The sequence below is a fragment of the Struthio camelus genome, chromosome 1 (assembly GCF_040807025.1).
Source record: "Struthio camelus isolate bStrCam1 chromosome 1, bStrCam1.hap1, whole genome shotgun sequence".
Taxonomy (NCBI): domain Eukaryota; kingdom Metazoa; phylum Chordata; class Aves; order Struthioniformes; family Struthionidae; genus Struthio; species Struthio camelus.
In genome coordinates, this window is record NC_090942.1 from 17,787,180 (window position 1) to 17,814,487 (window position 27,308).

General features: G+C 40.5%; 1 protein-coding gene across 5 annotated transcripts in view; it reads left to right on the forward strand.

Annotated features, from left to right (window-relative positions):
* The window catches only part of GRAMD4 (GRAM domain containing 4), an 86,405-nt gene that overhangs the window by 38,316 nt on the left and 20,781 nt on the right, over positions 1 to 27,308 (forward strand). For all 5 annotated transcript variants that reach the window (XM_068930898.1, XM_068930908.1, XM_068930890.1 and 2 more), the window contains exons 4-7: positions 15,076 to 15,196; positions 23,395 to 23,456; positions 25,821 to 25,953; positions 26,417 to 26,442. In XM_068930898.1, coding sequence (XP_068786999.1) covers positions 15,076 to 15,196; positions 23,395 to 23,456; positions 25,821 to 25,953; positions 26,417 to 26,442 — 342 coding nt within the window. The remainder of the gene's footprint in view (positions 1 to 15,075; positions 15,197 to 23,394; positions 23,457 to 25,820; positions 25,954 to 26,416; positions 26,443 to 27,308) is intronic.

Consider the following 27,308-nt stretch of genomic DNA (forward strand, 5'->3'; position numbering starts at 1 on the left):
GCTAGAAATATTTCATTATTTTTTTCCTCCTAAAAGGGATGATAAACAGGAACATTCTTGAAATGTACACTTTGCCTTAATTTGCTCTTGGAAGAAAGCCTGATTTCCCCTCCCCCCCCCATCATAGTTTCTTCCTAATTGCTCCAATAGATGTTTTTTTTTAAAGAAGGCTAGTCATTCAGCTGTATTTGCATACTACGTTTTTTTAAACATGAAATTCCATAAGGACACCTTTATAGAACTGTATTTTCATATAAACTAAGTGTTTGCTACCTCCTCTTATTCCATTTCCTCCAATTAGGTGTACAGAAATCAAAGCAGTTGCTAATGTGAGTGGGAAATACTTAAAAGTTCAACGGATTTGCTTTTTAACATAGCAGTTTTCTAATCCCTGTCAGCCCGATCCTCTAACTTCCTTTCTGCCACTTTTATACCTCTTATTTATAGGTGCATTTTAAAATATAGCCAGGAGGTCAAAGGAGGAGAGATTTCCTGCCAACTATGTAATGTGTGTAGTGTACGTATACTCTGCAGTACAACTACAAATCAGTATTAGTTTACAGCTGTAAGCGTCTGACCCAAAGGAATGGCAAACCGTTAGTCTTCTCTAAACTCCTTTCAGCCTTTAGTAGGCACCAGTAAAAAGCGTGGTTTGGCTCAGTAGCGATGTCCACAAAACACATCCACTCCTAACTGTAGACTCAAAAAGCAATAGAGGAAATCTAGGACGAATAGTCAGTGAAGGCAAAAGCAGGTGCCTGCGGAGGGAGAACATCTAAGATGATAGATGAATTTCATCTGTAGCGAAGAGAGTCTAAAAACCTGGAGAGGTGAAGATGGAGACAAATTGCTTAGCATGTTGCATAGCTGCAAATGCAAATAAAATGTGACTGGAAATGTATGAGGATTTTAAACATCAGATTGGCAAGAGGATGAGGCACAAGAAAGAAGGGATCTTAAATAATAATGAATTAAACAAGGGAGTTAATCCTCTGACTTTTCCAGCCAAAAGGGTTAAAGGTGCTTTTCCTGCCTGTACAGGAAAATCTATGTAATTTAATGGGCCCCTCTGAGTTGTGTTGTAGGAATGGTAAAAATGGGCATTGAATATAGTGAGATGGGAATGTTGGAGTAGAGATTCACTGAATTAGTTCTTGTAGAATAATGCTTAAATGCCAGCTGAATGAGAAGTGCAGAGCACTTAATCTGCTGGAAAATCTGAATGGAAGTGGATGAAAATTTTCTTTGTTTTAGAGCTGTAGCCGTTATAATTCTCTATTGGTAAAGGACTTTGTGCATTCCTGCAGCCTTGCTTTATGCGTATGAACACTACCTTGATGCTAACTGAGAGGTCAGATTTTGGATGGTAGCTACTGAATTGGAACAGTTTGATTGATATGCTAAGGTTAGTGTTTTTTAAAAATTGCCTACACATGATTCACGGTCTTTGTTCTCCTGGGTCATATGTCACTTGATGCGGATGAACAATTAAGTGAACCTGTGCACCATGCTATGACAGCTAACTTTCGGTGCTTTGGTTCGGAAATCTGATTGTATCTAAACAACAAACTTGCTGCTCTTGCATTTAAAAGACGAAACAATAGGTAATACCTTTCTGCATTTTCTTTGCCTTCTTGTGGGAAGTGATGTTCTCGTGTTACAGTTTGTGACTGATTACAGAGGGCAGTTCTGCCACTAACCTGATGCTAGCTGATAGGAGCACTCTGGTCCCCGTGCTGCAAGTGTGTTTTTTGGGCATGCATGCATCCTACAATTTACATGGAGTGTTGGCTAACTCTTATTCAAGGATGTTTAAGGCTTTTGCAACGCTAATTTTAGTATTAGGGAAGAGGAGGTGGTGGTCGCAGCAGCTAAAAGTAAACAAACCAGGTGACTGTTAGAGAAGAGGGTTAGTCATGAACTGGTAAGTTGAAGGAACTCTGTGTGAGGATGAGTAGCTTTGGAAGGAAGTGAAGTCCTCTCCCACAAGGGCTTTGCATTCCAACCCTGTACAACAGAGTCTCCAGAGACTTATAAAAATCATAACTTAAAATGGCAGTTCCGTAATAACTTTAAGAAAGAAATCAGGACTGTGCTTCTTTCTATTAAATTTTAGCTGAGCTTCTCTCCCTTATGCAATCTCTTCATTCTCACATGCCTTTTTCTCTGGCTTCTGGTGTTTTTTGTTAGGTTTTTTTTTTTGGAGGGGGGGAGGTGTATAAATCACGCACTGATTCTTTGTGACAGGAACTAATAGAATATTGACCTTACGAAAGCAGAGCTCTAGAAAGTCATATGGGATGTCCAGGCAGATCTGGGCTGTTAGAAAGTGGCATAGCTTGGAGGCAAAGTGTGCGGTGGTGGTTGTGACCAGCGAAAACCCCTGCTGCAAGGTCCTGTTCTGTACAAAAATGCTCATAACTCCTGGAACAGCCAAGCCAGTTGTGTGCAACAGATGGACTATAAAGCTGAGCCAGAGTCCAGCTACTAAATTCCTTCTAATAGGAGGGCCAAATTCCAGCTGCAGTAGCAGAGCTGGAGGAGAACAGAAGAAGAAATAGTGTTTAGTGCATTAGTTTTGCTATCTTCTTTTTGACCTGGCAGCCTGTTCTGAACCTTGGGTGCAGAAATTTTGATGCAAAGTGAAGAGTTGATTTAAGTGGCAGGTGAAGCCCTGTAACAGAGTAAGTAGTTGCTGAGCTAGCCAAACACCAGCTGTGGGCCGGGGTAGCTGGTGGCTGCTAAATGTCAGAGCTGAGGGCAGCTGGGTGTTCCTCCCTGTCCAAGGGGTGTTGCAGCTCTTACCTGCTTTGTGAGCTGCTGACAGTCATGTCCTGGTGCCATCCCAGAGCAGCCCCAAGCAGTAAAGGGGTGTCATTTCCCGGGGTTTCAACAAAGTATCTGACCTGTGGGAAAGGCTGCAAAGCGCCTGTTGCCCCTCTTGCCTTTCTCAGGCCTGCGTTACGGCACAGACAGTTCTGGCCCAGAGATCTTGGCACTGCAGCAGGGCCCCTAGATCGTGCTGACACTGGTGAATGCCATGGCTGACGTCACCCCTGCGGCAGCGGAGCTTATCCTGGACTTCTCACCTCCTTTCCTCCTTTGCATAAGCCTTGTTTCTTTTGGCTTAAAATTCTGGACTCCCGGATGGTGACAGGAGGGTTCCTAGGAGATCTGCGGGTGTCCCTGGTGGTAGCGGAGTTCCTCTGACTTGGACCGTACCTATGTGTGGTGGCTTTTGGGGAAACTTCTTGAACAGAGAAGCCATAGGAAAAAGACAAAGTTTAGGCTTTGCTGCAGAGCTAGCTGTTCACTAGAGCCTCTCACACTTTCTTCATCATTAAAAAAAATGTGTTTAGATATTTTTCTGAGTCTGGCTTCTGACTGAGAGGTTTCTCAAAAAGCTAAGGGAAGTTTCTTAGGAGGTATAGGAAACATTCTGCTTATGCCTGGGCTTGCTTATAAAGTGGTAACAATGTCTGCAGACTTTTGCTCAATCTTTTGAGGAAACTTTTGATAAGAGAGTGGGATATACTGATGTAAAATAATTTGCAACTAAACCATATACCTACTGAAGAGTTATGCCAGTTAGGGGTGCACAAAGATGAGTCTAAAAGGACACTTTCATTTCCTTTAAGTGGTCCTTCTGCAAGAAGGTTATCCACCAAAACCCCTTCAAAGTGCACTTGGGCCAAAGCTTTCTGTTGTGAAGGTCCCACAGTCTTTGTAGTTCAACTATTCTGCCCTCTCAAAAGTGAGCCTAGCATGCATGTGCAGAAGGTGGTTTTGGGTTCGTGGTGCAGGTGGGCATTTGTCCTGAGATCTGATGCACACTGTATATTGAGTTCATATCTAGCCTTGAGTGAATATGTTTTGTGATAAATGGAGGATCAAAATTTTATATTTAGAGAGGATCAAAATTTTCTTTCCCCTAAAGATCTGTGTATAGTTTCAGTGCTGCAGCTCATGTGTAAACACTCTTAACACATCCAGCAAATACATGAAAGCCAGATTGGATACTTTGAATTCAAAAAAGGTAAACATAGGTAAAACAAAAAATTTATTTTTAAAGAAAAAAGCTTTCATGCATCTCTGAAATAATCATCCAGGAGAGTAAAAACCCGATTGGTAAATTCTTTGTAGCTTTGCATGTGCATGCATGTTATATTTTAAACGTGAGCACACATACCCTTTGTGTATTAGGTTACAGTGGAAAAAGGCTCATTAGGGGAGAGGGAAAAGGCATGTTGTTCAATAGCAGTTCAGATGATCCGAGAGGAAGGCTGTCCAAGAATGATATACCTGTGAGTGAGAGAATTTGGTTATTTCTCGATGTGTTAAAATTAAAAACAAGCAACAAAACAAACAAACAAAAACCTAGAAGCTACATGAATGTATAAGCTTATGTGGCAGGGAAGAGAATGTGGTATAAATGCTTGGCCATTAAATCTAAATTTGTAACCTCTCTCTCAAGTCAGAATGGACTTGCTTTCATTTTAACTGGTTCTGGTGCGCTGCAGAAGTTGCAGAGAAGTATGCCTGGAAGCTCACGTCGAAGGCCTGAGTACATGGGCAGATGCAGGCAAATGTAGGGTAGCTCTGCCCACGCTCAGGACAGGTAGGGAGGTGTTTGGCTCTAGGCACTGCTGTGCATATTAGCTTAGCTGTGCACATGTTGGATCTCCAGGAGACAGAGAAACATTGTCTTAACTAGTCTGGCCACCGGCCTCTAGACTAGTTTGTCCCCTGCTGGCTCAGTGCACGCAGGCTGGTTATGTAGGTCTTTATGCCTGACCACACTGACATACCTTCTGTGCAGGTATCTAAACTGCCATTTAATTAATTTTGTTAATTTTCTTCCCTCCTTACATGAAATTCATTTGTTTTCAGCTGGCTTTTTCCTCTTTATAATCAAGGACTCCTTTTCTGTTCCCTGTTCAGAGTCTTGGCGTACTAGCTTTGGCTTCAGAGAAGAACTTAGGCCCTGAGCTTTGCTCTGAAACATGCAAGAGCAAGTTCCAAGTCAAGCTGGTTGTGGCCTTCCCCCCTAACAAGTTGGTTTGGGTGTCTTGGTATTCAGTGTCCTGTTACAAAACCCAGCCTGGATGCTAATCTCTTTTCTAGGCACTTAGTCTCTGACAGCATGTTGCTGTCTCTGAGCGGGCACCTACCTTCAGGCAGTGTAGGAGTAAGTAATATTCTGCCTGTGTCCCTTCTGGAGCTGGGCCTTCCCCTTCATGCCTTTTACTGCCTGAGTATGAGAGCAGCACCTTGTAAAATAACCTGTCTCTTCAATTTCTGCTCTGGGGATTTATTGCTTTGCTGAAGAGGGAGGCTTTTTCCTCTACATCTTTGGGCCTCTTACTGGAGAGCAGGGACTGAAGCCCAGGTGTCTTCTCTGTGATCTTTCATCACACTGATGATAAGCAAACTGAAGCTTTGTACGTGTCCGTAGTTAGTATAGACTAGATACCTGGTTTAACTCAGTGTGATGCATCTGCTATTCTTTGGTTGAAACTTGGTATCTTTCAGGAAAGTTCTGTGAAAGGCAATGATGTGTGTTGTTGCGAGATTTTTTTTTTTGGTTTGGTTAGAGCTTTAAAAATGTTTGGAAGGATGAGGTATTGTCGGGACCAGAAGTACTGTAGAAGATGTTTTCGTATGCTAGCGTCTCCAATGCCCAAGGTGTAAAGCAGTCGGGGAAGCTTATTTTAACTGTGCATTTTTTTTTTCCTGTGTAAATAAGGTTACCTTTTCCAACAGGTTTTTAGATTTGTATAGAAAAAAAATCATCTCTTGAGGTGAGGCCCTTCTTGAGGTATTTATCTTAAGGCTTCTGGCCTTTTGTCAGAAGACTTTGTAGAACAAAGGGAAAGTTGAAATATAAGGGAACCTATGAACTGTTTTTCAGAGTTTCTGTAGAGAACAGTTTTGGACCATGCTCCAATACAAACAGGAAGCCCAGTGGAATTTTGCCTATGATGGGAATGATCTAGTTTTACTATTTCTGTATGTAGCCAGGCCTATTGAGGCACTACAGGGATAATGTTTGTGAGGGAAGAAGAGGGCTCTCTGAATGGAAACCTAGAGTGAAGGGAAGGGTCAGAGGTAAGAACTTCTCTATACAAGCATGTACATGTAAGTTGATCCTGTTATAAAGCTTAAAATCTTATTTTCAAGCCATGCCTTAGCTAAACAAAGATGAGTCTAAGCCTGAAAAGTGAAGAAGATAAACAAGTGTTTCTGCATCTTTGGTCAGACAGGCTTTTGAGCACGGAAAAAGTTTTTCTCATGCAGATAATCCCATTGAGTTATTAAATATCTCTGGGTGAGAGTATATATGCATCCACGGAAGAGTAGCCTTTTGGAAGGGCATGGGGAAAGGCAGGGATTGGGGCTAATGTTCAATTCAAAATAGTCTAACTTCCTGAGAAGTAAATAGAAGTTTGTCTGGTGACTTTTTGATTGTCATCGATTCCTGTCATAACTAAAACCATCAGGACAGTCCAGAGAGCATTGTGTTCTGACAGTAACAGGTAAGTATGACTATTGGGATTTCAGATGAAAGTTTCATGCTAGTACTTTAGTGTTTTAGCAAGCATTTCTTTCCTGTTAGCTTTCTGGGCAAAATCATTGTGTTGTGGTGGCTGACGGAAGAACAGAACAATGAAAGCTAAGTAAAGCTGTATTAACAAGGAAGTGGAATGGTGTCCTTTGTCCCAGAGTTAAGTTCTGAATTGCAAATATGGATACATTAAAAAAGATACCCCTGCCTACCTGTCTGTTGAAAGGGTCTTTGGGGGGGGGAAAAAAGAGACAACTCAGGTTTCACGTGAACCTGCTGCTCGGTTCTCCTGTGTGGCCATTCTTGCAATCTATTAGCTCTGAGTGAGACTAGATGGACAAGGTCTGGGAGAGCACGGTGGCCAGAAAGTCTGAGAAGCAAGCGGTCTTTTTCTTCACTTCCAAACTGCGCTAGTTTAAGGAACAGTTATCCAACTTATCAGCAGTAGGTGGGACTAGATCTTAATGGGTGAAATCAAAGGGGAGGCCTGCCTCTGTGCTCTAGGTACCTCTAAGATGAGGCATGAAGGCTCTACAGGCCTTGTAGGCTGGAGAAGAAGGGGGAACGTGTCTGTAATAGACATAGACACGCAGGTGTTTTTGTAGCTTTGGACATTGAACTACAGCGTAGTGTTGCAACTTTTCTTTGTGATGCTTTACAAGTAGCTGACTCGTGTTTGGGTGTGTGGTGGTCATCTGCACTGAATAGATCCTGCGAAGTGTAGCAGTGAGTGGGCTGGGAATAGTTTCTGAAAGTCACTGGTAAATAACTCATAGCAGTAAAAACACTGACTCTTCCACATTACAGCTGTTGTCTTCTGTTCTGTCACCCTGATGTAAGCATGGAAACAATACGGATAAATTATTGTTTGACCCCTGTTCTATTGTAGTTAGGAAAAGGCAGCACCTATGTGATGCTAAAAATAAAACATAGCATTGAACATAATGTTGGAAATCGTAAGTCTTCCCTTACCTGAGAAACACACTCTTCTGCAGTAACATAATAAAATTATGACCATTGAAACCATTAAGAGCATTGAAAAAGCTATACTTAAATTTTAAGTAACTAATCAGTTGTTAGTGTAACTGTTGTTTTGCACATACCATAGTAATGCCGTCCTAATTCTTTGTAGCCTCACCTACTCAGACACTGTGAAGGAGCAGGAAAGGTGAGAGAGGAGACTTAGACTAGTTTACACAAAGGAATACGATCTTGTCAAATCAGATTAGCTTTTAAGTCGAGTCTACCCTGACACAGAAAGTAGAAGAAGGTTTTACGTGAAGCTGTAAAACCTTAGCTGAGGTGAGGAAAACAGTTCTGTTAAGAAGCAGAATGGTAGTTCAGGCTCAGCCTTCCCTCCAGTGTAAGTGCAACTACTCCTTCTGAATCAGAGTTGCCTTATTTCCTGTCAGCCTAGAGAGAGCTCAACCTGCTCCCTCTGAAAGTTCCTGTTGGCATACGCTAAGAGACTGCAAAAATGGTTGCAAAAAGCTATGCCCCTTGTAAATAATGGAGCAGGAGCTCTGCCTTTGAAAAGGCAAATACAGGCGTAACAATGACCGAAACAAAAAAGTAAAAAGAGGGCTTGTTTAACTGCAAACTTGTGTTAGGTTTTGTTTTGGGCAAGTGGGCATGACTGTTTCTGAATGTAAGAGGTGACTTCTTCGTTTTGATGAGCGCAGACAGATCAGACTGAACTGGAGAAAGGTTATGGAGAGCTTTCTCTTCAGACACTGCAGGTGCAGTCTGTTTTCCCTGTTTAACCCTTTCATTTCTTCAGTCCAACAAAAATGCCTATGTAAAATTGGATAGGAGGAAGGAAAGGTATGCACTAGATAAGCAAATGTAGTTGATCTTTAATGTCTCCTGTCTGCTTTTTGGCATTCTTGACACGCACATCCCTATTAGAAAACCCTTTTCCCCTTCTTACTGTGTGAAAGGCTCAAAAGGAAGCCTGACCACGGGGGAAAACCATTCAGCTGACAAACCAAGGTGCTGTCAATTGTGAAAAGAAAACAAAATGAATAGTTTTTCCTCCGGTCTTCTGGTTTTGCTTTTTTTTTCCCCCTTATCTCATTAGCTGTTGAATGTCACTCCTTTTGTGTGTTTCTCTCCTCTCCCCCCTGTATTTTAGTTCATTAAGGATTAGTTGTGTAGCTGAACACATGCAGGTAATGCACGTTGATGCTTCCCCCCCCCGCCCCCCACCTTCTCCTCCTTTTACACTCTCTGATGATTTGGGTTTTTCTATATAAGGGTTTGTTTGTCCACCTAAGACTCATCACTGAATAAATAGATGTTGAATGATACAAAAAGATGCTGGTCTACCTTTTGACTGTAGAGTACCTGGCAACTCACCAATCAGAACTGCTAAATGCACATGACATTTGAGGTTGAAGCGTATTAGTAAGACATTTACTTTAAATATGGTTTGGTATCCCGAGATTTGCATCCCTACTTTAACCATCTCTGTGACAAACCTTAGCTCTTGCCATGACAAATTTCATTACTACATTTACTACTAAAGGTTACAGGAATGAATCTGGGCCCTTAGGTGGCTCTTTGCATTCTAGTTAACACTTTCATTGGAACCTTAAACTGTACTCTTAGAACGAGGAAATTGTTGAAAATAGTTTTATATAAAACTCTTGGTGATGCTGTAGTGTTGCATGCTGTCCACTCTTTGATGCGTTTCCTTAGCGGGTAGCTGGCAGAGAAAATCCCTGAACTGCAAATAGGTGGAGGTTGGGAGAGTTACTACAAGTCTCTCTTCTTGTGCCTGTCGAAGAGAACTTGTTCCTGACTGTTGTCAAAGAGGATACTGAACTCAATGGCTTTTTAATTCGGCTTGATATGGCTTCTAAATGTTCTCAGGTAATACGTAGCCTCCTGAATGTTGCTTCACAAAATACTACTGGCAAAATAAATAGGAAAAAGGACCCTTGTCTCTGTGTCTGAGTTGTCATGGAGAGCAGCCTCTCAGCCAGAATCTGAAAGTTTTTGCCTTCAGTTTAATAGGACATAACCCCCTCCCCCAATTAAAAAAAAAAAAAAAACTAAGTGGTGTGGGATCAGTCAACACACAACATATTTTTCCAAAAGAAGTTCTGAGGGAGCACTTGGCAAAAGGAGGATCAGCGATTCTGAAACCTATCATTATGCCTTGCTAACTTCAGTGATGGCTTTCCTGATTAAAAGGAATAGGAACAAAAATATAGAATAGTAGCATAGATCGATTTCAGTCTGCCGCTGTGCAGAGATAGTGGTGAAAATATAAATAGATGCTGGACTTTAAAGGACAAAAACATGCGCATTCTTGCTTTTGCAGCAAAGGTGGTGAGGATGGCATTTGGAAAAAAAGTGTGAAGAACTCTTGTTTAGAATTGGGTCAGTTTACAATATTTTCCTGAATCATCTTACTAATAGTATCTGGTATTAGAATAGTAGGCAGGAATTTGTGAAGCTGTGACCAGATAATGCCTCAGTCGGGCTGCACCTCCCATCCTCTTCCCACTCTCTCTGTTGTCCATCTGCTGGAGATTACTCTCCAGTCCAGCTGTTGGCCAGTCCTAGCAGAAGTGCTGTGAAGGGCAAAAAGATCTGTTATCTGTTTTGGAAGTGACCACCTCACCGTGCAAGGCACTGGAAGGATTAAACAACAGAGCCTGGAGTTTGAGGGAGATTTTTAGCTGCTCCCTAGCTTGCCTTAGGGCAGTAGTCCTTCTGACCACATAAACTTCCTTCTTCCCATGTAAAGCATAAAAATCCAGCCATGAAAGAGGGCATGGACTTGGGAGATGACTTAGAGGAGAAAGGAGAGCTAATAAAGTGGAGCGCCCTTTTCTTTCCCAAGCATCTGGCACGCAAAGAAGTAGAATCTCTTGCAGCGTTTGGGATCAGAGGTTATTGTTTTATTCAGTGTCTTTTGGATAGATCTTGGAAATTTTTGACAGTCTCTGTGGCTCTCAGTTCACTGCTGGAAGACATAAGCCTGGGGGAGGGGAGGCAGAGATTTGAAGAAATAGATAATAGTACACAATTAATCTATATCCAGGAAGTGCAGACTTGCCAGGCTCCAGAAGAGAACATCAATTACAAGATAACTGTAAACAGAAAAAGCAAGCCAGGGATTTTTTGTGGGTCTTTGCTCCGTCACTTCCTGGTGGTCAAAGTTCTTTGTCTGTGCGATTGCTTTATGACAAACGGTGGAGCAATTTGTGCTGTTTACAGCACTGCCATTTACTGCTGGTGTTTAGAATAAAGAATATAAGTTCTTCAGTACCTGTGATGACAAAAATATGTATGTTTCAGACTTCTGACATTCTGTCAGTAACGTCATGTAGTTGGTCCGCTCGGGCTAAACTTATAATACTCCCTTTTTGCAGGAGTCTGTCGAGGGTAGAATCTGCTTGTTGTTGGAGAAAATTTCTGGTGTCTGGCTCCATCAGTGCTGCTGACAAGATCCAGTTTGACAGTTTGTGGTTGGGGTTTAATGTGTTTAGTACCAATTAGGCAGCATGCTTGAACTGTAGTCATGTTCAGAGGGCTATAGGGAGATTTGCCATAATTAACGTAGACATAGAAGAGTTATTTCTGTCTTGTTAAGTAGTGGTGTTTCCCCATGAAACTATGAGAGGATGCATGTACGCTTTTTGTTATTGTTAGTTTTTAACTAGATCTCCTTAGATTTAATGCTAACCAGATCTGGTAACTATGAACAGCAGTCTACAGTCTGTACTCTAGCTGTGCTCTGAAAGAAATCTTTTTTGTTATTTTGTCCCATCAGAGGATTTTGCAGCATGCGTGAAGACCTACAAAGGCAAGCTGTTATGTAAATTAGCTAGTAGGAGACTCTGTAATCCACCTCCAATCCGTATATTAGGAGAAACATCCATTTTACTGCACGTGCAGCATTGAGTTAGAAATCCAACTTACTGTCATGCCTTCCCAGTCAAAAGTAGCATCCTTTTCTAAGTATTACTCAGGTGCTGTTCCGTCTCACTTGAACTACTATTTTACTGCTTAGTAGGTTTTTTAGCAAACATTTCTTACAATAATAAACTTGCATATTTTGAGGAGAAAACTGAAATTTTTCAGTTGCTCTGGTGGCTGATGACATATGAGTAAATGATTACTGCATTGCACAAAACTGTAGATATCTTGTCTTTTGACAATAAGATGATAGTGGCTAAACTTCTTGAGACATTAAATCTTAAGATCTAGATGAGCAATTCTTAGACTGTGGGTATAACAGTTGTTAAAGCTAGTGGGGGATAAAATGGCACAAATACTGAAGTAGCTAGTGTGTTTTTTTTTTTTTTTTTTTCTCTCTAACTTGTGTGGTACGTTATTCGTGCTGATCTTTCCTATGGGATCAACTATACTAGGGTTTACCGTGTGACAGTATGCAGGATAATGGAGTTTTAAAGTCATTATTGTCTTGTCTTGGATGTTTTTAAAGCTTATTTTTAAAAGTCCCATAGCATCCAGATGTTGTCCCGCTTTTCTATGCAAGGTGATTTTGTTTAGGGAGTTTCTAAAGCACTTTTATGGGGTCACACTAGATTAAGCAGATAAAGCTTGTATTGTGTTAATTAACCAGATATGCAGGTCCAGTGAAGGCAGGCTCCGAGTCCCTCAATATTTTATTGTTTCTTGCCCATCAGGAGATAGGCAGCTAGGGAAATTGGAGAGGGAGATTAATCTGGGACCTGAGATATGACCTTTTATGCGTACTTTTTATGGGAAGGAGACTGACTATCTAGGATCAAATCCCAGGAGCGCTCCACTCTTAACGTCAAGAGGGATACATGTCTGTAAAGCTCAATAGATAGATACTACATTAAGATTTCTGTGATGAAATGTTCTTATGGACTCTTCCTGAGGTTTTGTGACCTCTGCTGTTTGTAGCCAACTTTGGCCATTTTGTAAGAGGAACCCTTGGGTCTAGAGAAATGTCCTTTTCATCATTCAGTTCAGTTTAGCCAAATTGTCGATCACTTCAGAGGACAGAGCAAGGCAGAACATTCCCCCTTTTCTGTGGTTTCTGTTGCTTAGCAAACTTTATGTATCTCTCTACATAAATATGAAGGTTTTACAGTACCAGACCCACACTGCTGTCAAAGTAGCGACAAGCACTGCTCTAGAAAGAGTGGGAGGTGCCAGAGCAGTTATACAGGGGTACATTTAAATTGCAAAATCATGTACTTCAAAGTTCGGAAATGCCGCGCAATGTGAAGCTCTTGACGGTCTTTACTAACAAGATCAGATGCTGGGTTTTTTTTTTTTTGTTTTGTTTGAGCAAGAGTTCTACCACGTTTGTTGTGCACTCTGATTGTGCACAAAGAAATTCTGCATCTCTGGCACTTATCCTCCTAGTGACTGAATTTCTAGGATTTTGTTTTGTTTTTAATACAATGTGATCTAGTGCAATCAACAACTGGAATTAAGGAAGCTTAGGAGATCTAAGTAGACTTTCAAGGGCATCAAGGTTAATTTATACTACTTTTGGTTTCCTTATGTACACACAATGCATAGTCACTTCCTCTTTAAAAAAAAAAAAAAAGTTATCTTCTCAAGACCATGAAAAGGGAAAAAATTCATTAACATTCCTATCCAGGTTTGGAACTTTTCATGATATCTTCATGGTATTTCGCAAGCGCCAGTGTATTTGAAGTGCGGCAGATGTTTTCCCTCAGCTGTGTGCATGCTCTTGTGGAACAAGATGAGCCCTTGAAAGTAGGGTAAACTAATCATGAACACAGTTTTTGCGTTGGCCTGAAAATTCCTTATGGAGATATAATTAGGAGCAGCTCCATGTATAGATGAGCCCTTATGTCTGCATCATCCTGTTTGTTTACAGGAGAGAGACAGTATCTGCTGCAACAGTGCTTTCCTTTCCTACCATACCATAACATACCATAGCCTTGGAAATAAATTCTAGTTTTAGGTGCTAGAGAATAACTTGGATTCTGAGATCCACCTCTTCTTTCTGGGACCATTAACAAAGTATCAGTGGTGAGATGATAACGCTTGCTCCTTGGTTTGGTGGAGTTCAGCCTGTAGCCTCATAGCAGAAGGCGTTATGTTGTACTGTTCTCTTGATTCATGTGTTTATTTTGCTGTCTGCTTTGTCTGCTGATTCTGTGTTTTAAATCCCTTGGTGCACAAGGAATACAGGTAATTTCCCACCACGTAATTTAAACAGTGAATAAAATGGTCTGAGATACTACACGGGAACCTCCGGCAGAGAGGGAAGAGGGAGTTTACCAGTTATTCTAAATATTTGCACTACTGCTTCTGACTTTCTTAAGATACATACTGGTTGAGGTGAGAAAGATTCACTTATCAAAATTATCTGGTTCCTAAAGATTTACAGGACAATATGTGAACCGAAACAGAACAACTTGGTAGAGGATAGATCATCATATAGGAGTGCTACCAAACATAAAGCCTGGGCCACTCTGTCTGTGGAGATAGTGGAATTAGCAAGTGTTTTCTGTTCTGGTTTGCTGTAAGCTTGAAATGCTGCTACTGTTCTACTACAAGCTTTAAAAAACACACACAAACAAACAAAAAACCCTTCCCTTCAGAACACAAAGTAGAATAACTTTTGTTTTAAAAAAAACATAAATGAATGAGATTTCCCTGTCTTATTCTGGTCATATCTTTTATATCTCTGTCCAAGAGAAGTGATTGGGGGCAGTGAGTCCTCTGTAGCTCTAGACTAAAGGAGGCTGCAAAAAAGGATACTGCCAATGACAAAAAAGTCAGGTTAGTTAGCCACCAAGAAATATATGCATTGTTCATACGAATTTCTCATTAACAAAAGTCGGAGGGGTGTGTGTGTACATGTATGTGGGTATTTACATATATATCACTTCCATGAAATAATTATCTTTGTGTGTTTATATATACACGTACATAACCACACACACAGTCTCATAAGTTCTTAAAGCTCTGCAGTACTCGGGTCTAGGACTTCATACTGGACTTGTCTGTTTTATATAAAAGTACAGGGCTAGAAATTAATGGATATAGGATTATATGGTATTCTACAACTACAATAGGTATGTATGTGTTTTTTTCCTACCCGTATAGTTGAGAGAAAAAAATAGATTTTTTTTTTTGGTTATGACTAGTGGATTTAGTGATAGAAGCAACCTTTACTGCTGATTATTTCTTTTGGGGATGAAAAGTGTGTCAAGTTGTATTTAGGTAAAGGTAACTTGTACCAAGGTTTTATTTTTGGTGCATTGCACCTGGAAAAGAAAACGTTAAAGTTGTTTTTCTCCTTGTTTTAATAATTTTAACCAAATGTTTCGTACCTGGTACACCTATGTGCTTTTCATAAAGTCTTCTTCCAGCCTTTGATTTTTTTTTTTTTTCTAGTCAGGATATTTGTCATAGCACAGACTAAAAACACATCTAATCTATCTTAATTAGTTTTTAATTTTCTTACAGAAATACTTCAGGGTAACTACATCTTTTTCTTCTCCTTTAATTAACAGAGGAGGAGCTCAGGAAGCTGAGAGAAGAAACAAATGCTGAAACATTAAGGCAAGAGCTAGAAAAAGAACGGCAGAGGAGATTAGAACTAGAACAAAAAGTCAATGAAGTACTTAAAACAAGGTAAGAGAAATATCTTTTCTGTATAGCTGAAAGCCTCTTGATGTCTGTGGCTCTCTCTGAGTTATGGCCAAAACATTTCCAGTCTAGACTCTCTTTTAAGAAAAAAATGTTAGTAGCTCATAGAGTGAAAGGCTGTCTGTCCTTTCCTGTAAAAGGACATCTTAAATCTACACCCAAATTCCTTGACCTTCCCTACTGTTCTGACTACAGAGGTGTCCTGAGAGTTGCCTGGTTGGTACATTCCTCACTTCGCGGTCTCTGATGACCTCCCTCTGGGACCTCATCTAGCTGGAGCTATCAGCATGTGCTCTGTGTGGCTGAATGCCAGAGCCTTTGCCATGCCTCTGCATGTGCCTTGCCTATTCAAAAACTGTGTCAGCAGCAGGCTGCCCAGGCCCTGTTGTTCTGTTGTTCTCCTGTCCTGTGCTAGCAGCAAGGACATTCCAGCATCCCGCTACAATCCTAAATCTGCAAGAGTAACTGAAATTTGAGCCTTCCTTGCCACTGGCAGTGACAAGTAGATACATACCTCCCTGTACCCCTAAGTCCTTTCAGCTTTGAGGACACCCACCCTGATGGGTGAGCATCAAGTTTGATGTCTCTCCTTAGTCTGCCTAGCAGCTGTGGACATCAGATCTTAAGACCATAGCAGCTGCTTGCTGGTCTAGTCCACTTGCATATGCCAACATGGTCTTCCTCAGGCCTAGCTGAGATTATTTGGCTGAGCAGTGGGAGCTGGGGTTCAACTACTGTCACCACTAAGTAGGTTGAGTCGGTAATAGTGTGCAGTAAGCACTGCCCCTTACGTAGAAGAGACAAGCAGGAGCAAATAGGCAAAACTTTTTGCTTGGGTATAAGATTTCCAGTGCTATAGAAACTTGTCCCCACCCTGTCTGTCTGTAGCAGTGGGAATAGGAGCTATTTATGGCGAGCCACATGAGCCTAGCTGCTTGCTTTGCTCTGTTTACCTCCTACTCCCTCAGTGGCTGTAAACATATTAAGAATATCTGAAGGTACATCCCTGCCTTTTCACTTGGATATCTGTTTATAGAACTTCTGTCCATGAATTTGTTTAATCCGCTCTTGAACGTGCTAGTGCTGTCAAGCACTTGAAGCTATGAAGGCAATAAATTACAGAAGTTCACCGTTGACTCTCCTTAACAGAGCTCCATCCCATTCATTACTTTGCTCGTCCTTCTTTGCCTGTTATGCCTGAAGATGATGAGACAGTTCATGCAGTATTCAAAGTGTGGGTCCAGCAAGGTTTTATGTAGCAGATGTAAATTAGGCCTGCCAACTTATTCTCCGTACCAAGCTGTGTTAGATTTTCTGGCTAATGCTTCGTACTGATTGTCCTCCAAAATCATTGTTTCTGTGCTGACTTTAGAGCGCAGATTGATCTGAGTGCAGTGCTAACCTAAGCTGTCAAGTTGCACGCTTAGAAGGGGGCTCTGGATGACCATGAAGAGACCTCTTGTTCCAAAATCACTCCTGTGATGTACCACAAAGGTGATGCGGAAGGCTCTGATTTGTGATGTGGTTTTCTTTTTATTGTTTTTTTTTTCTTTTCTTCTTCTTGGCGTATTACAGTTGCTTTTAGGGTTGGTATACCTCATGAGTGGGAAGTGGAACTGCGATATCCAGTCTCCCCTCTGTCCTCTGTACTGGCTGGCCTGCCTGCATGCACAGATTTGCTTATGTTTTGTCTGTAGGCTGATGTTGCCTGATTGAGTGGACTACTGGGAACAGTGGAAGAGGGACAATCAGGCTTGTCCTCCTGCTTGAGATTATGTGGTTGCTCTGTAATGGTCATTGCTCGTGTGGGCTTCTGATTTTGGCTCTCCCTTGTTGACTAATTAATACTGCTGTAGCAGAGCACCCACTACCTGCAGAAGTGTCTCCAAAGCACTCATGTAATAGTCTGCCTGGTCTATCATAGCCAACTTGGTCTGCATATTTTAGGGTCCCTTAGAAATGTACCTAACTCTGCCAGTGTGGGAGCAGCTTTTGGGGGAAAAATCTCTTTTGCAGAGGGATCATTGTCAATCACTTTTAGGTAGTTAGCCTTTTTCCTCTTACAGGCATCTTGCTCTCTCCCCAGGCTTTCCTCCTTCTCCTGGATTTGGTATTAGTGATTTTTGTCTCCCTGAACGAGTGTGTTTTTCACATCCCTGAAACACAGCAGTCCTTGGTTTGCTGTGCTGATGGAGAAGTTTCTACTGAAGGAGCTTGCACCTCTTAAAGTAATGTTTCCAATGAGTGTGAGGATTGGGGTCCCTGGCGCTCAAAGACTTTTCTCTTGGGGAGGAAGCTGTCTCATGGGGTTCTATCCAGGTCAATTGCCTGTGTACCTGAGCTGACTTGAAAAGATGAGTTTTACCCTTCTTTGGAGTTTAGAGCCAAAACTCAGTGGCATGAGCTTGTTTAGGAGATGCTGCTTGCTCTTCATGAGTCGTCAACAGGAATCTTCTGAAGCAGGCCAGGAGGTCGTATTTCTGTCTAGTGTTTGAATCCAGTGACTTTTAGACAGCCACAGTACTGAGGTCATGCTTTTTGGAGGCTTGCTATGAGGTACTCTTCTTTGGCAAGGTCTTGTATGAGTGAGGAAAGTAAAGGTGTCTTGTCCAGTACGAAGCAATGAGTCTTGTTTTCTGCTATTGCTTGAGATAACAGATACTTCAGGATTTCTTCTCGTCTCTGACTTACTGCCTTGAAGAAGTTGTTGGAGATGCAAATTCCACATGCTTGTATTTGAGCACAATAAAAGTTGTATTATCTGACCTGTCCTATAGCCCATCATACTATTAACTTAGGTCTAGGCCTTTAGGCCTTTTCCGAAGAAAGAGTATGCCTGGATACCAGGTTATGTGCTGGAAGAGGAGAGAAGGGGAGAGTGATCCCATCATTATTGAGAGTCCTGGGAAAGGATGGGGAATGATTGGATGGGGCAAGTCCCATCCTCCTGTCATATTTGAATTGTTCTTTACAGGTAGCAATGAAGATGGCCCAGATGGGGTCTCATCTGGCCCACTGATGCTTTTGAGTACCTGTGTTTTACTGAGAAAAGAGCTTGAAGTTCTTTGTTTATCAATCTCTCGTCTTTCTTGTAGCTCCTCTTTGAATCTGTTCGTTTCTGAGTGTCAACATTTGAGTCTTGCTGGGTTGTGCACAACCATAATCAGAGCATGCCTCTGGAAGACGTCATTGCTAAATTAAGGTTGCGTGACCTGTGCACCTCAATGCTATTCCCTTTAGATATTCTAAGGGTTACATTAGTCCTGTTTAGCTTGAGTGCTGCACTAAATTATCCCATTTATCCAAGTCTCTTTCTGACTGGTCTTGCTTATGTTCCAGCCTTTTCGGGAAAGGGAAGTATAGCTAACACCACAACAACAAAAGATTTTGAACCATTTCCCAGTTTATACTCAAAAGAAGAAAAATCAGGTTGCCTAAGTTTTTTTTTTTTCTTGTGTTCCATTGTGTGAAATTGCTTTTCACTGCTTTTTAACTGGTTGTACTTTGTTATAGACATTTTAATACTCCTGTTAGCGCTACAGGCAAAGTGTTGATTGGCATAATCCTATACTTAACAGGCTAAATTTATACCTGATGGATCCATAATTTTATTAAGCAAACTTACCCTAGGAAAATCATTTTTCCTCCTTAATGTCAATAAAACCAAATTTGTCCTGCTGTTCAGATAATTTTTCGTTTTATCTTTAAGTAGCTATGCCTATAAATGTGCTCATATTTTTCCTTGCTTACAGATGTAAGCTACTAATGAAAAACAAATTATGTTGTGGCGTAAGGAGCCGGACATTATTTCTATTTTAACAGTTACAGTTTTCAAATGCAGTTGTGAAGTAGATCAGTATGTGTACCAGTAAAAAACAGGCACTGCAAACTGTTCAGCAAAGGGAAAACTAAGTGCCAGCTGATAATGTAGGTTTTTGGGTTTTTTTTGTTAAAGTGAAGAGTACGGCTTTATTTCATTGAATTGTTTACAGGAAGGAGGGAAGATTGGAAGAAGAGGCTGCTTAGTGCTTTTGTTTATGGTGCTCATTCCTGGCTGTCTGTATGTCTAAGTATTCAAAAAACTAGTGGCCTCAACTAGCGATTTTCCATGGAGGCACGTTGGGACAACCTGACGTTTGGTACAGCAGCTGAAGCTTATGAAATTTTGCTAGTGGAACAATGCAGAAGTGATTTGGAATAATCTATGTAAGCAATGCTTGTTTAGTTTAAATTGTGGGCTGTTGCTGCCTTATTTTACGAATTGTAAGCTAGCTCCATCACACAATAAGAAAAAAAAAAGCAATTATTGCAACAACACCTACTAACAAGCTGTGGCTTAAACAACTCTTTTTAGCAGTATCATTCTAAGCTATTTTTAAGAAGAGAAAATAGGTGATGTTTCTGCATAAGCCACTATTCCTTCTTTAGCCCCTATCTTCCTTGACTCTTCCTGGCCTCTTGTTGCGTGGCAGTCTTCCATACATGCCATATTTTGGATATGGCTGAATTTGTCCATTGAGAAATTCCTTAACTGGCCCCCTGGGTTTGCTACAGAGACAGGAAATGTTCCCTCCTGGAAGGATCCCTGCCAGCCTGGGGCTTGCTGCACAGGTAATAAGAAGCCGGGACCCCGGTCAAAGATTCTCGTCTGGCTCCCGTGCCGCACTGGGATTGCTACCATACCCGACTGCTGACATACCCAGCTGGCTGAACTTCATGCATCTCTTTTTATTTTTAACTTACTAGCTTTGATGACAGGCTGCTTGTAAAGAAGCTGCTGCCAAGAGTTTCTTTTTAAAATCTTGTTGCCCGTTAAGATGTAGATTTGGTTCAGCATTGGGTTGATGATATTTCTTCTGAGCTCTTTTGCTCCTGAAGCTATGAGTTGTACAAAATGTGGGAGTGTCCGGGCAAGGAGGACAAAGGCTTCTGAAGCTTTGGTATATTTTAGTGGGAGGGACATGGACGACATATGAAAGTGTTTTAACTCAGATTTGTGACAATTCCTGAAGCTGTGTGTACCCGAATGATTTGTCTTTAAACTACGCTGTGAAAGTAACTCCTTTATGCTTATTTTTGCATATCTAAGGTTGGAAGGTGCTTCCCCTGGAAATGCATACGTGTTCATGTTTCTGTGAGCAGTAACAAGTAATATAAGAGCCGTACTTGGCTTCCCTAAAAGCTGTCAAAAATGATGGGTTGCTTGTGAACTCTGAGTAAGTCTGTAGAAAATAACTTTTAACGTGGCTAAGAACAGCCTAAGAGCTATGGGAATTGTTTGTAGTGATTCAGGTCTTTGACCTGAATTCATGGAGAGATTGTTTTGATTCTTGTACCGTTTTGTGCTCTCAGTGGTATGCAAGGCTAAAGATGCACAATACCAAAATACTGAAGGCAGGATAAATAGCCTGCAGTTCAGTGTCAAGACTTTCTTAACTTTTGTGTTAAAGTGATTCTTACCCTGTCAGTGATCTTGCGGTACTGGCTGACTCAGCATGACTTGCTTTTAGGATTAGGCTTCCTGGTGGGTGTGCAAGCCTGAACAAGGAATCTGAGCTTCCTGGACCAAATCTGGCTGAAGTGTTTAATTGTAATCTGATTCACAGGTGCAGTAATAAACTGTCATTAACCTGATGATTCATAAAGGTCAAGCTCTTCATTGGGAAAGAGTAATAGGCAGATGGTAAGAAAGACGTTGCTGGGGAAAAAAAAAAAAAAAAAAGGAAAAGCCGAACTGTCGTATGCTACTCAGGCATTTCAATCAGGCTAGTATTCAGAGCTGTTCCTAGATGAGACTCTTGTTACTCCCCAAGTTTCTTGGAAAGATTCAACACTGTACTGCTTTTGAAAATATATTAGTGTTTCAAAGGAAGACTCATGCCAAGGGCCTCGTGGTGTTCAGTGGTTGGATCCCATCTCTGTTCCGGCACTGAGGCTGTTCAGGTGTGACCCCTCGTGTCTTAGCATGGCAAGAACAGCTTGAATAATTGGCTCCTGCCTGTGTGAACCTCTTTGTGAGCAATTAATTACGTGCGCTCTGTCAAAATCTGCCTTCAGTTTCAACGAACATGGAGGCAGTGACAGTTTGTGAAGAGAAAATGTATATCGTTTGATGGGGTGATACAGAAATGCAGACACTGCTATGTAATGGTTTGTGCAAATTTGACCGTAGTTATAGCTCTGTTTCTTTAGAGAGAGAGAGAGCTAGGACTGGAGGAGACAGAAGGACGTGGGGGAAGAGTGAGAAGAGCAGGAGTTCTTTTAGGTGGAGAGCCCAAGGTTTGTATAGGAACTGAGGAAAAATGGCACACAAACCAAAGTTAAAGTTGAACTTAAAAAAAAAAAAAAAAAAAAAGGTGGTGGAATTTCAGGTGGCTTTTGGAAAGAATTGTTATAAATACAGAAGCAGTGTGGAACAGCCTTGAAGAGGAGTGAAAACAACAGGTTTTGAAAGCAAAACCCATGGAATTTAGCTACACCAAACTGATAGTTGTCCAAATATAGTTTAGAAGTTAGAAAGTTATTTCTAAATGTTCCTTTTGGAAACGAACAAGGATGTGGAAAGTTCATGAAAAATGGGAAGTGCTTAAGAGGGAAGGGAGGTAATTAGATCTGTTGTTTTCCAGCCTAGAACTGAGTATGTTCAAGGACCGAGTATGTGATAGAATCTATGAGCTATTAGGATTTCTGTTTTGCTTAATAGTCCTGCTAAATGCCTTGTGTGTAAAATAGATCTGTGAAGCAGCCATCTACTTTGTGTCGTTACTTATTTTGTTAATTTGTTCAGAGGCTGAATCGAAGCTGTATTCGGACTGTCTTCAGCAGATGGCTGCTGGACCTTTCCAGGCTTCCCTTCCTCAGTGGTCTATTGCCTTGTATGTGATCTTTGTCCATTGACAGGGCTCTGTTTTTGATCAGTTTGGATGCTACCGTGAGCATATTTCTCCATGGGTTTACATCTGTTCCGTATACAGACAATGCAGCAAGATCTTTCCTTCCTGTGCCTTCTAGAGGAGCAGCAACAGAGGGAGCATCTGTACTGCCATAATCTGTCCAGTATAATGGCACCCCTCTTCTTGCTCTCCTTTTGCTGACCTGTACACCTCTTGGTTCCCTTCAGGAGGAGTGAAAGATGAAGGGAACGTTTGAAAGCACTGAAAGCACCTATGTTGTGTGTTAAATGAACGATAACAAAATTGTACATGACTGACACATTTTTGCTTCAAGCATTTTTGCTTCCTTTCAGTCCTATAACTCCATCTCAAGTGAAGCTTGTTGCAGCTGGTGTTATGTTGCCAAAGCTGATTCTCCATCAGAAAATGTTTTCTGTAGCATGGATTGAAGCCTAAAGTGTGCTCAGAACACTTTGGCTATTGGAGGCTATGGACAGCTGAAATATGATTTTTAAGTCCTGCACGTTGCAGGATGGCAAAAGCATTCATATGTTTTATAGAATCTATTCACTCTTAATGAATGAGAATATTGTTCTTGACTTGCCATGAAAGATGAGAGCAATGGTGCCTACTCCTTGCCGTATATTTTTAAAGAGCTGTTTTCTCAGTTTTTCAGGCTCTTATTTATATTTTGTGTTATTTTTAAGATCTTTTCATCTTGGTTTTGATATTTGTGCATTTCAAGAGCTTACAGTGTAATATTTTACATAATTCTTGGCATTTACTCTTCTCCTTGTGGAAATTTTGAGTGGTGGTTGACTATAGTAACAGTGGTAGCATTCAGAGTTCATGTATTGAATTGGTTTTGCTCTGGAACTGTGGTTATCAGCTTGCAATATGGAATCCCTTTTCGTTTATTCCTGTGGGAAAAGTCAGGGCTTTGAGGAGCCCTCCTGATGGGCATTGCAGGGAATACACAGTACAAAGACATGAATAATGCAACAAGTCGGATATTAAAATATTCAGTAGTTGTAAGATGAAAATAAGTTGTTGGTAACTGGAAATGAGTAGAGCGTTCCTCTACTTTTAAGTATGTGGCATTTCTCTGGATTCTAATACAGTGAACATTTTGATACTCGCCATAAAGCACAAGTTTGTTTTCTCTTGTCATGCTTGTGTTAGCTCAGCCATGGAAGCCATCAGGGTTCTTTCCTTTGTGGGCTCCCTTTGCACAATGGGCATAAAGATCTTAATCTGTAGCATTTCACATTGTTTCCATCTTCTTTCTAGAACAGAAGAGGTGCCTGCAACTCAGCAACCTGCAAAGCCACAGTCACAAGCCAATGGAACAGGTAATCTTGGTCAAATCTGTACTAGCAGTTTGATTCAGGGAGCGGATTTTTTTTTCATTCCTTTCTTTCAAAACTATTGCAGAAGATAAAACAAATGTTACTGAAAAACTTGCTAGATGCTTAAGCAGCTTTCCGAAAAAGCTAAGGATAAAAGACCGTTTGAGCAGTTTCTCTGTGTGTGATTCTATGTTTACTTTTTGTAGAAGACTCTGCACATCTGAACACAAAATCTATATTTTTCTGTAAGACTTTTAGAAATGTAATGAAAGCTGTTAACATAACTTTAATTCTCGTATGCAGAGCTGATCCTTGACTACTCAGAAAAAAGGCTCTGATATATAGGAATGATGCTCTGTTTTGTTCTCAACTGCAAAAGCTTTTTGGTGTCATTAACTGTAATATTTCCTTTTTCTAAAAGAAAAGAAATTCTTATAGAAGGAATAAACTTAAATGATTTACTAGTGTTTTGCACATCTGCTCTACCTCCCTCATTTCTCAAGCTGCTGCTTAGTATGGATTGAATAATATAGTGAAATTTGAAAGAACTAAGGTAGCAGAGTGTCAATCTTTTGGTACACTTAAGCTTTCTCCCCACAGTTTGTGGTTGAGGGTACTAGCCAGGCTTTTAAAAGTACAGATTAATTGAAATGTAAGGGTTGCTTCTCCTGTACTGCCCTAATGTCAGTATTTTCTGTTATGTGAACTACCATTTGTTCATTTTTTTTGTCTTACTATGCCCTCAAAATTTCATTCTTTTTACTACCTGAAGTATTATCATATGGGAAGTTTTGACTTCCTGTCTTTTATTTTCAAATGTTAGCTTTGTCTTAGCTGTAAACTGTAACTAAATTCATTATTTTTCTAGATATCATTGCCATTCATTAATCTATAGCATAATTTTATTTTCTGAGGACTGGTTGCTTGGTCTTATATTCTTAAAGTAGTTTGGACAGTTGTAGCTAGCAGATCAGTCTTTCATATCCCTGCTTAAACGTGGCTTAACTATAGAGTTTTGTTCTAAGTTGGACCCTGGTATAGTTGTGACCAGTCCCCCCTTTGTTGCATTGTTTTGTTGACCTAACTTGCACTGTTCCTACTTTCCAAAAACTAGTCTGTGTATTGCTTCTAAGAAGGGATTTTCTGAGTTAGAGATAAAGCAAGACGTGATTGCTTAGCTTTCATCTGCACTGCCTAGAACTTAAGGGCTTCACTGTGTTGCGTTTTTTTCCACTGACATTTGTCTTGAAGTAACTGTGAAGTGCTCATACAGAAAGCATGTATTACTTTGCCTTATAAGACAGGCAGTATAATGAATATATATATTCCGTATATAGAAGGTAGCCTATACAGCATAATTTCTCTAGCCCAACTTTTAAAAAAAACAAAACTAAACACACACGCACACCCTTCCTTGCCCACACTGGAAGCTAGTACTTTACTACATATAACTAGTTGGCAGACAGTTGTACAAATGTTTCTTGCAGAATTTTGCTGAAGTTCCCACTTCCCATTCCTGTCAGTTTAGCCTAGCTGTAAGGCATTGTCCCGTTTTCTCTGCAGGAGTGTTTTGGCCTACGTTTTCTTTTCTTCAGCACAATAGAATTGTTGAGATTTAGGTCAGTTTTATGTTTACAGGAACCCCTTAACCAGAAAAAGTTTTTACCGTGTTGCTAGAAATTCTCATTTGTTGAAACATGTTTAGGTAATTTTTGTACTTCTGTAATAAGATGCTTCCAGGTATTGTACTTACAGCAAAGCTTCTCCTGGAAGCAGAAATCACCTTTACTCTTCTTTTACAAACTTAAATTGTTTTCTCTTCTACAAGAGACTGAAAAATTCCTTTAACTTCTGTTATGAAAAAGAAATTCAAAAATTTTTTTTTCTGACTTTCTGAATTAAGTGTTGGTATTCCTAAGACTTTAAGACTGACGGGTAGTCAGAGACATAGAAGTTGGGGTATCTGAGGTGGTGTCCGGGCAATGGTCGATCTCTGTTAAGCTGCCAAAGAGGCAAACTGTGAAGTTTAGGCTCTTTGCCTGGCAGAGAATGGCTGCCGTGTGAGTAGGGAGATTTGAATGGGCAGGAAACGTGCCTCATTTCCAGTGAAATAGAATTTTTGCATATCTTTATGTGACTGTCTTGATAGATGCTTATATATTTTTAACAGTATAGACATTGATATTTCCATGAAATGGTAGGAAAACTAAATTGCATAGTGGATTCCCATGAAAAGCATTGGTGAAGGACAAGAAATGTTTTACGAAGAATGCTACACTTAGAAAAATATCATATGGGAACAGATGCAGGCTTTGTATGAAGATGTCTTCTGATACTGTCTTCATATATAGTGTTTCTTTTTTATAGATAAGCGCAGTCACACAGTATGTTCAAGACTCCAGAAGTGGTTTTATGACAAATTTGGGGAGTATGTTGAAGACTTCAGATTTCAGCCAGAGGAAAATACAGTGGAAACAGAAGAACCACTTAGTGCTAGAAGGTAAAGCTCTAAGGCAATTGTAAACAATTGTTGGCTTCTTTACAAGGTTCTTTACCACCTTTGCATGGTTTGAGCACGTGTTTACATGGCAAATGACAAAACCGAAATTTCAGGACCACCTCTCAACTGGTTTGCAAATGTCTTGGCTGAGACATGAAATTTGAAATTTATCTGCTGTATAGTGTAGAATGAGTGATATTATTTATTGGGTTCTGTCATAGACCCTTTGAAAACTGAGGACAAAGACTGGAGAGCTTTTATTTTTCAGGTTTTGGTTTGATGCAAGGTAAATTGTAACATTTACTAGACACACATTTCATAATGGATAAGAATGAAGCTTCATGCATAAAAGTTTAATTTACAACTGTAAGCAGTATTTCAGAGACCAAATGTGCACAGTTGCATTTTAATACAACTACTTATCTGTTTAATGAGTTGCTTTTATCTATTTTTTTTTTTTCAGGTTGACTGAAAATATGAGAAGATTAAGTAAGTATTTAGCAGTATTTTATTTTCTGGAAATAAAAGTAGTTCTTAGTAACCCTGTTGGGAGGATTGCTGCATGTAAAAATATAGTGTTTTGAAATACTTTTGCCGGTTCATAAGCGGAAGTGATTCAGATATCCTGAATTAGTGTTTGGAATGCAAAATAATTTACAGGCAGGAGCGATGATGGTAAAAGCTTGCCTTTAATCTTGAATTACATAGGGTATCTCTGTACTATACGTGTAACGCTAATTAAAATGTGTAAACATGTAGTGAGTGAGAACAGGATAACCCCTTAACTACTGAAACTGAGCTTCTGTGAGGTATTTCTCTAGTGGCAAAAGTAACAGTGGTTATGTGCTTGTGCCTGTATTAACTTACGCTGTCAAAGAAGGAGGGCTTGGACTGTGTAGAACCTGAATGTGTCCTGCATTTCTTTCTCTGACAGCTGATAACCCCTTCTGGAAGGGAGGATGCAAGATAGGAGGTTAAACAAAGTAGTTAAACCCTCCAGCAGCTTTATGCAGCAAAGAATTACTAGCCTGAAAAAAAAGTGCCTGGGTTGTGCCCTAAATATTTGAATTATTACAGAGGGGAGGTGAAGGGAATAAAAGGCTTTAACGTCTGTATAAGGCCAGTTTTGTTCTCTCAATCTAATACTGGTATTCATTCTAGTTTCCTCTGGGAGAATTCTTGTGACGTCTTCTCCTTGATGGAAGTGCATTGCCTTCAGAATGATTGGAAAAAAAAAAAAAAAAAAGTAGTACTAAGCTTAAGCTATGAGTGGTTTTTAACTTCCCTGGGGGAACCACAGAGGCTAGATTCCTGTTGTTTGAGGGTGTCTAACTACCACCCAAGGCCCTCAAGCC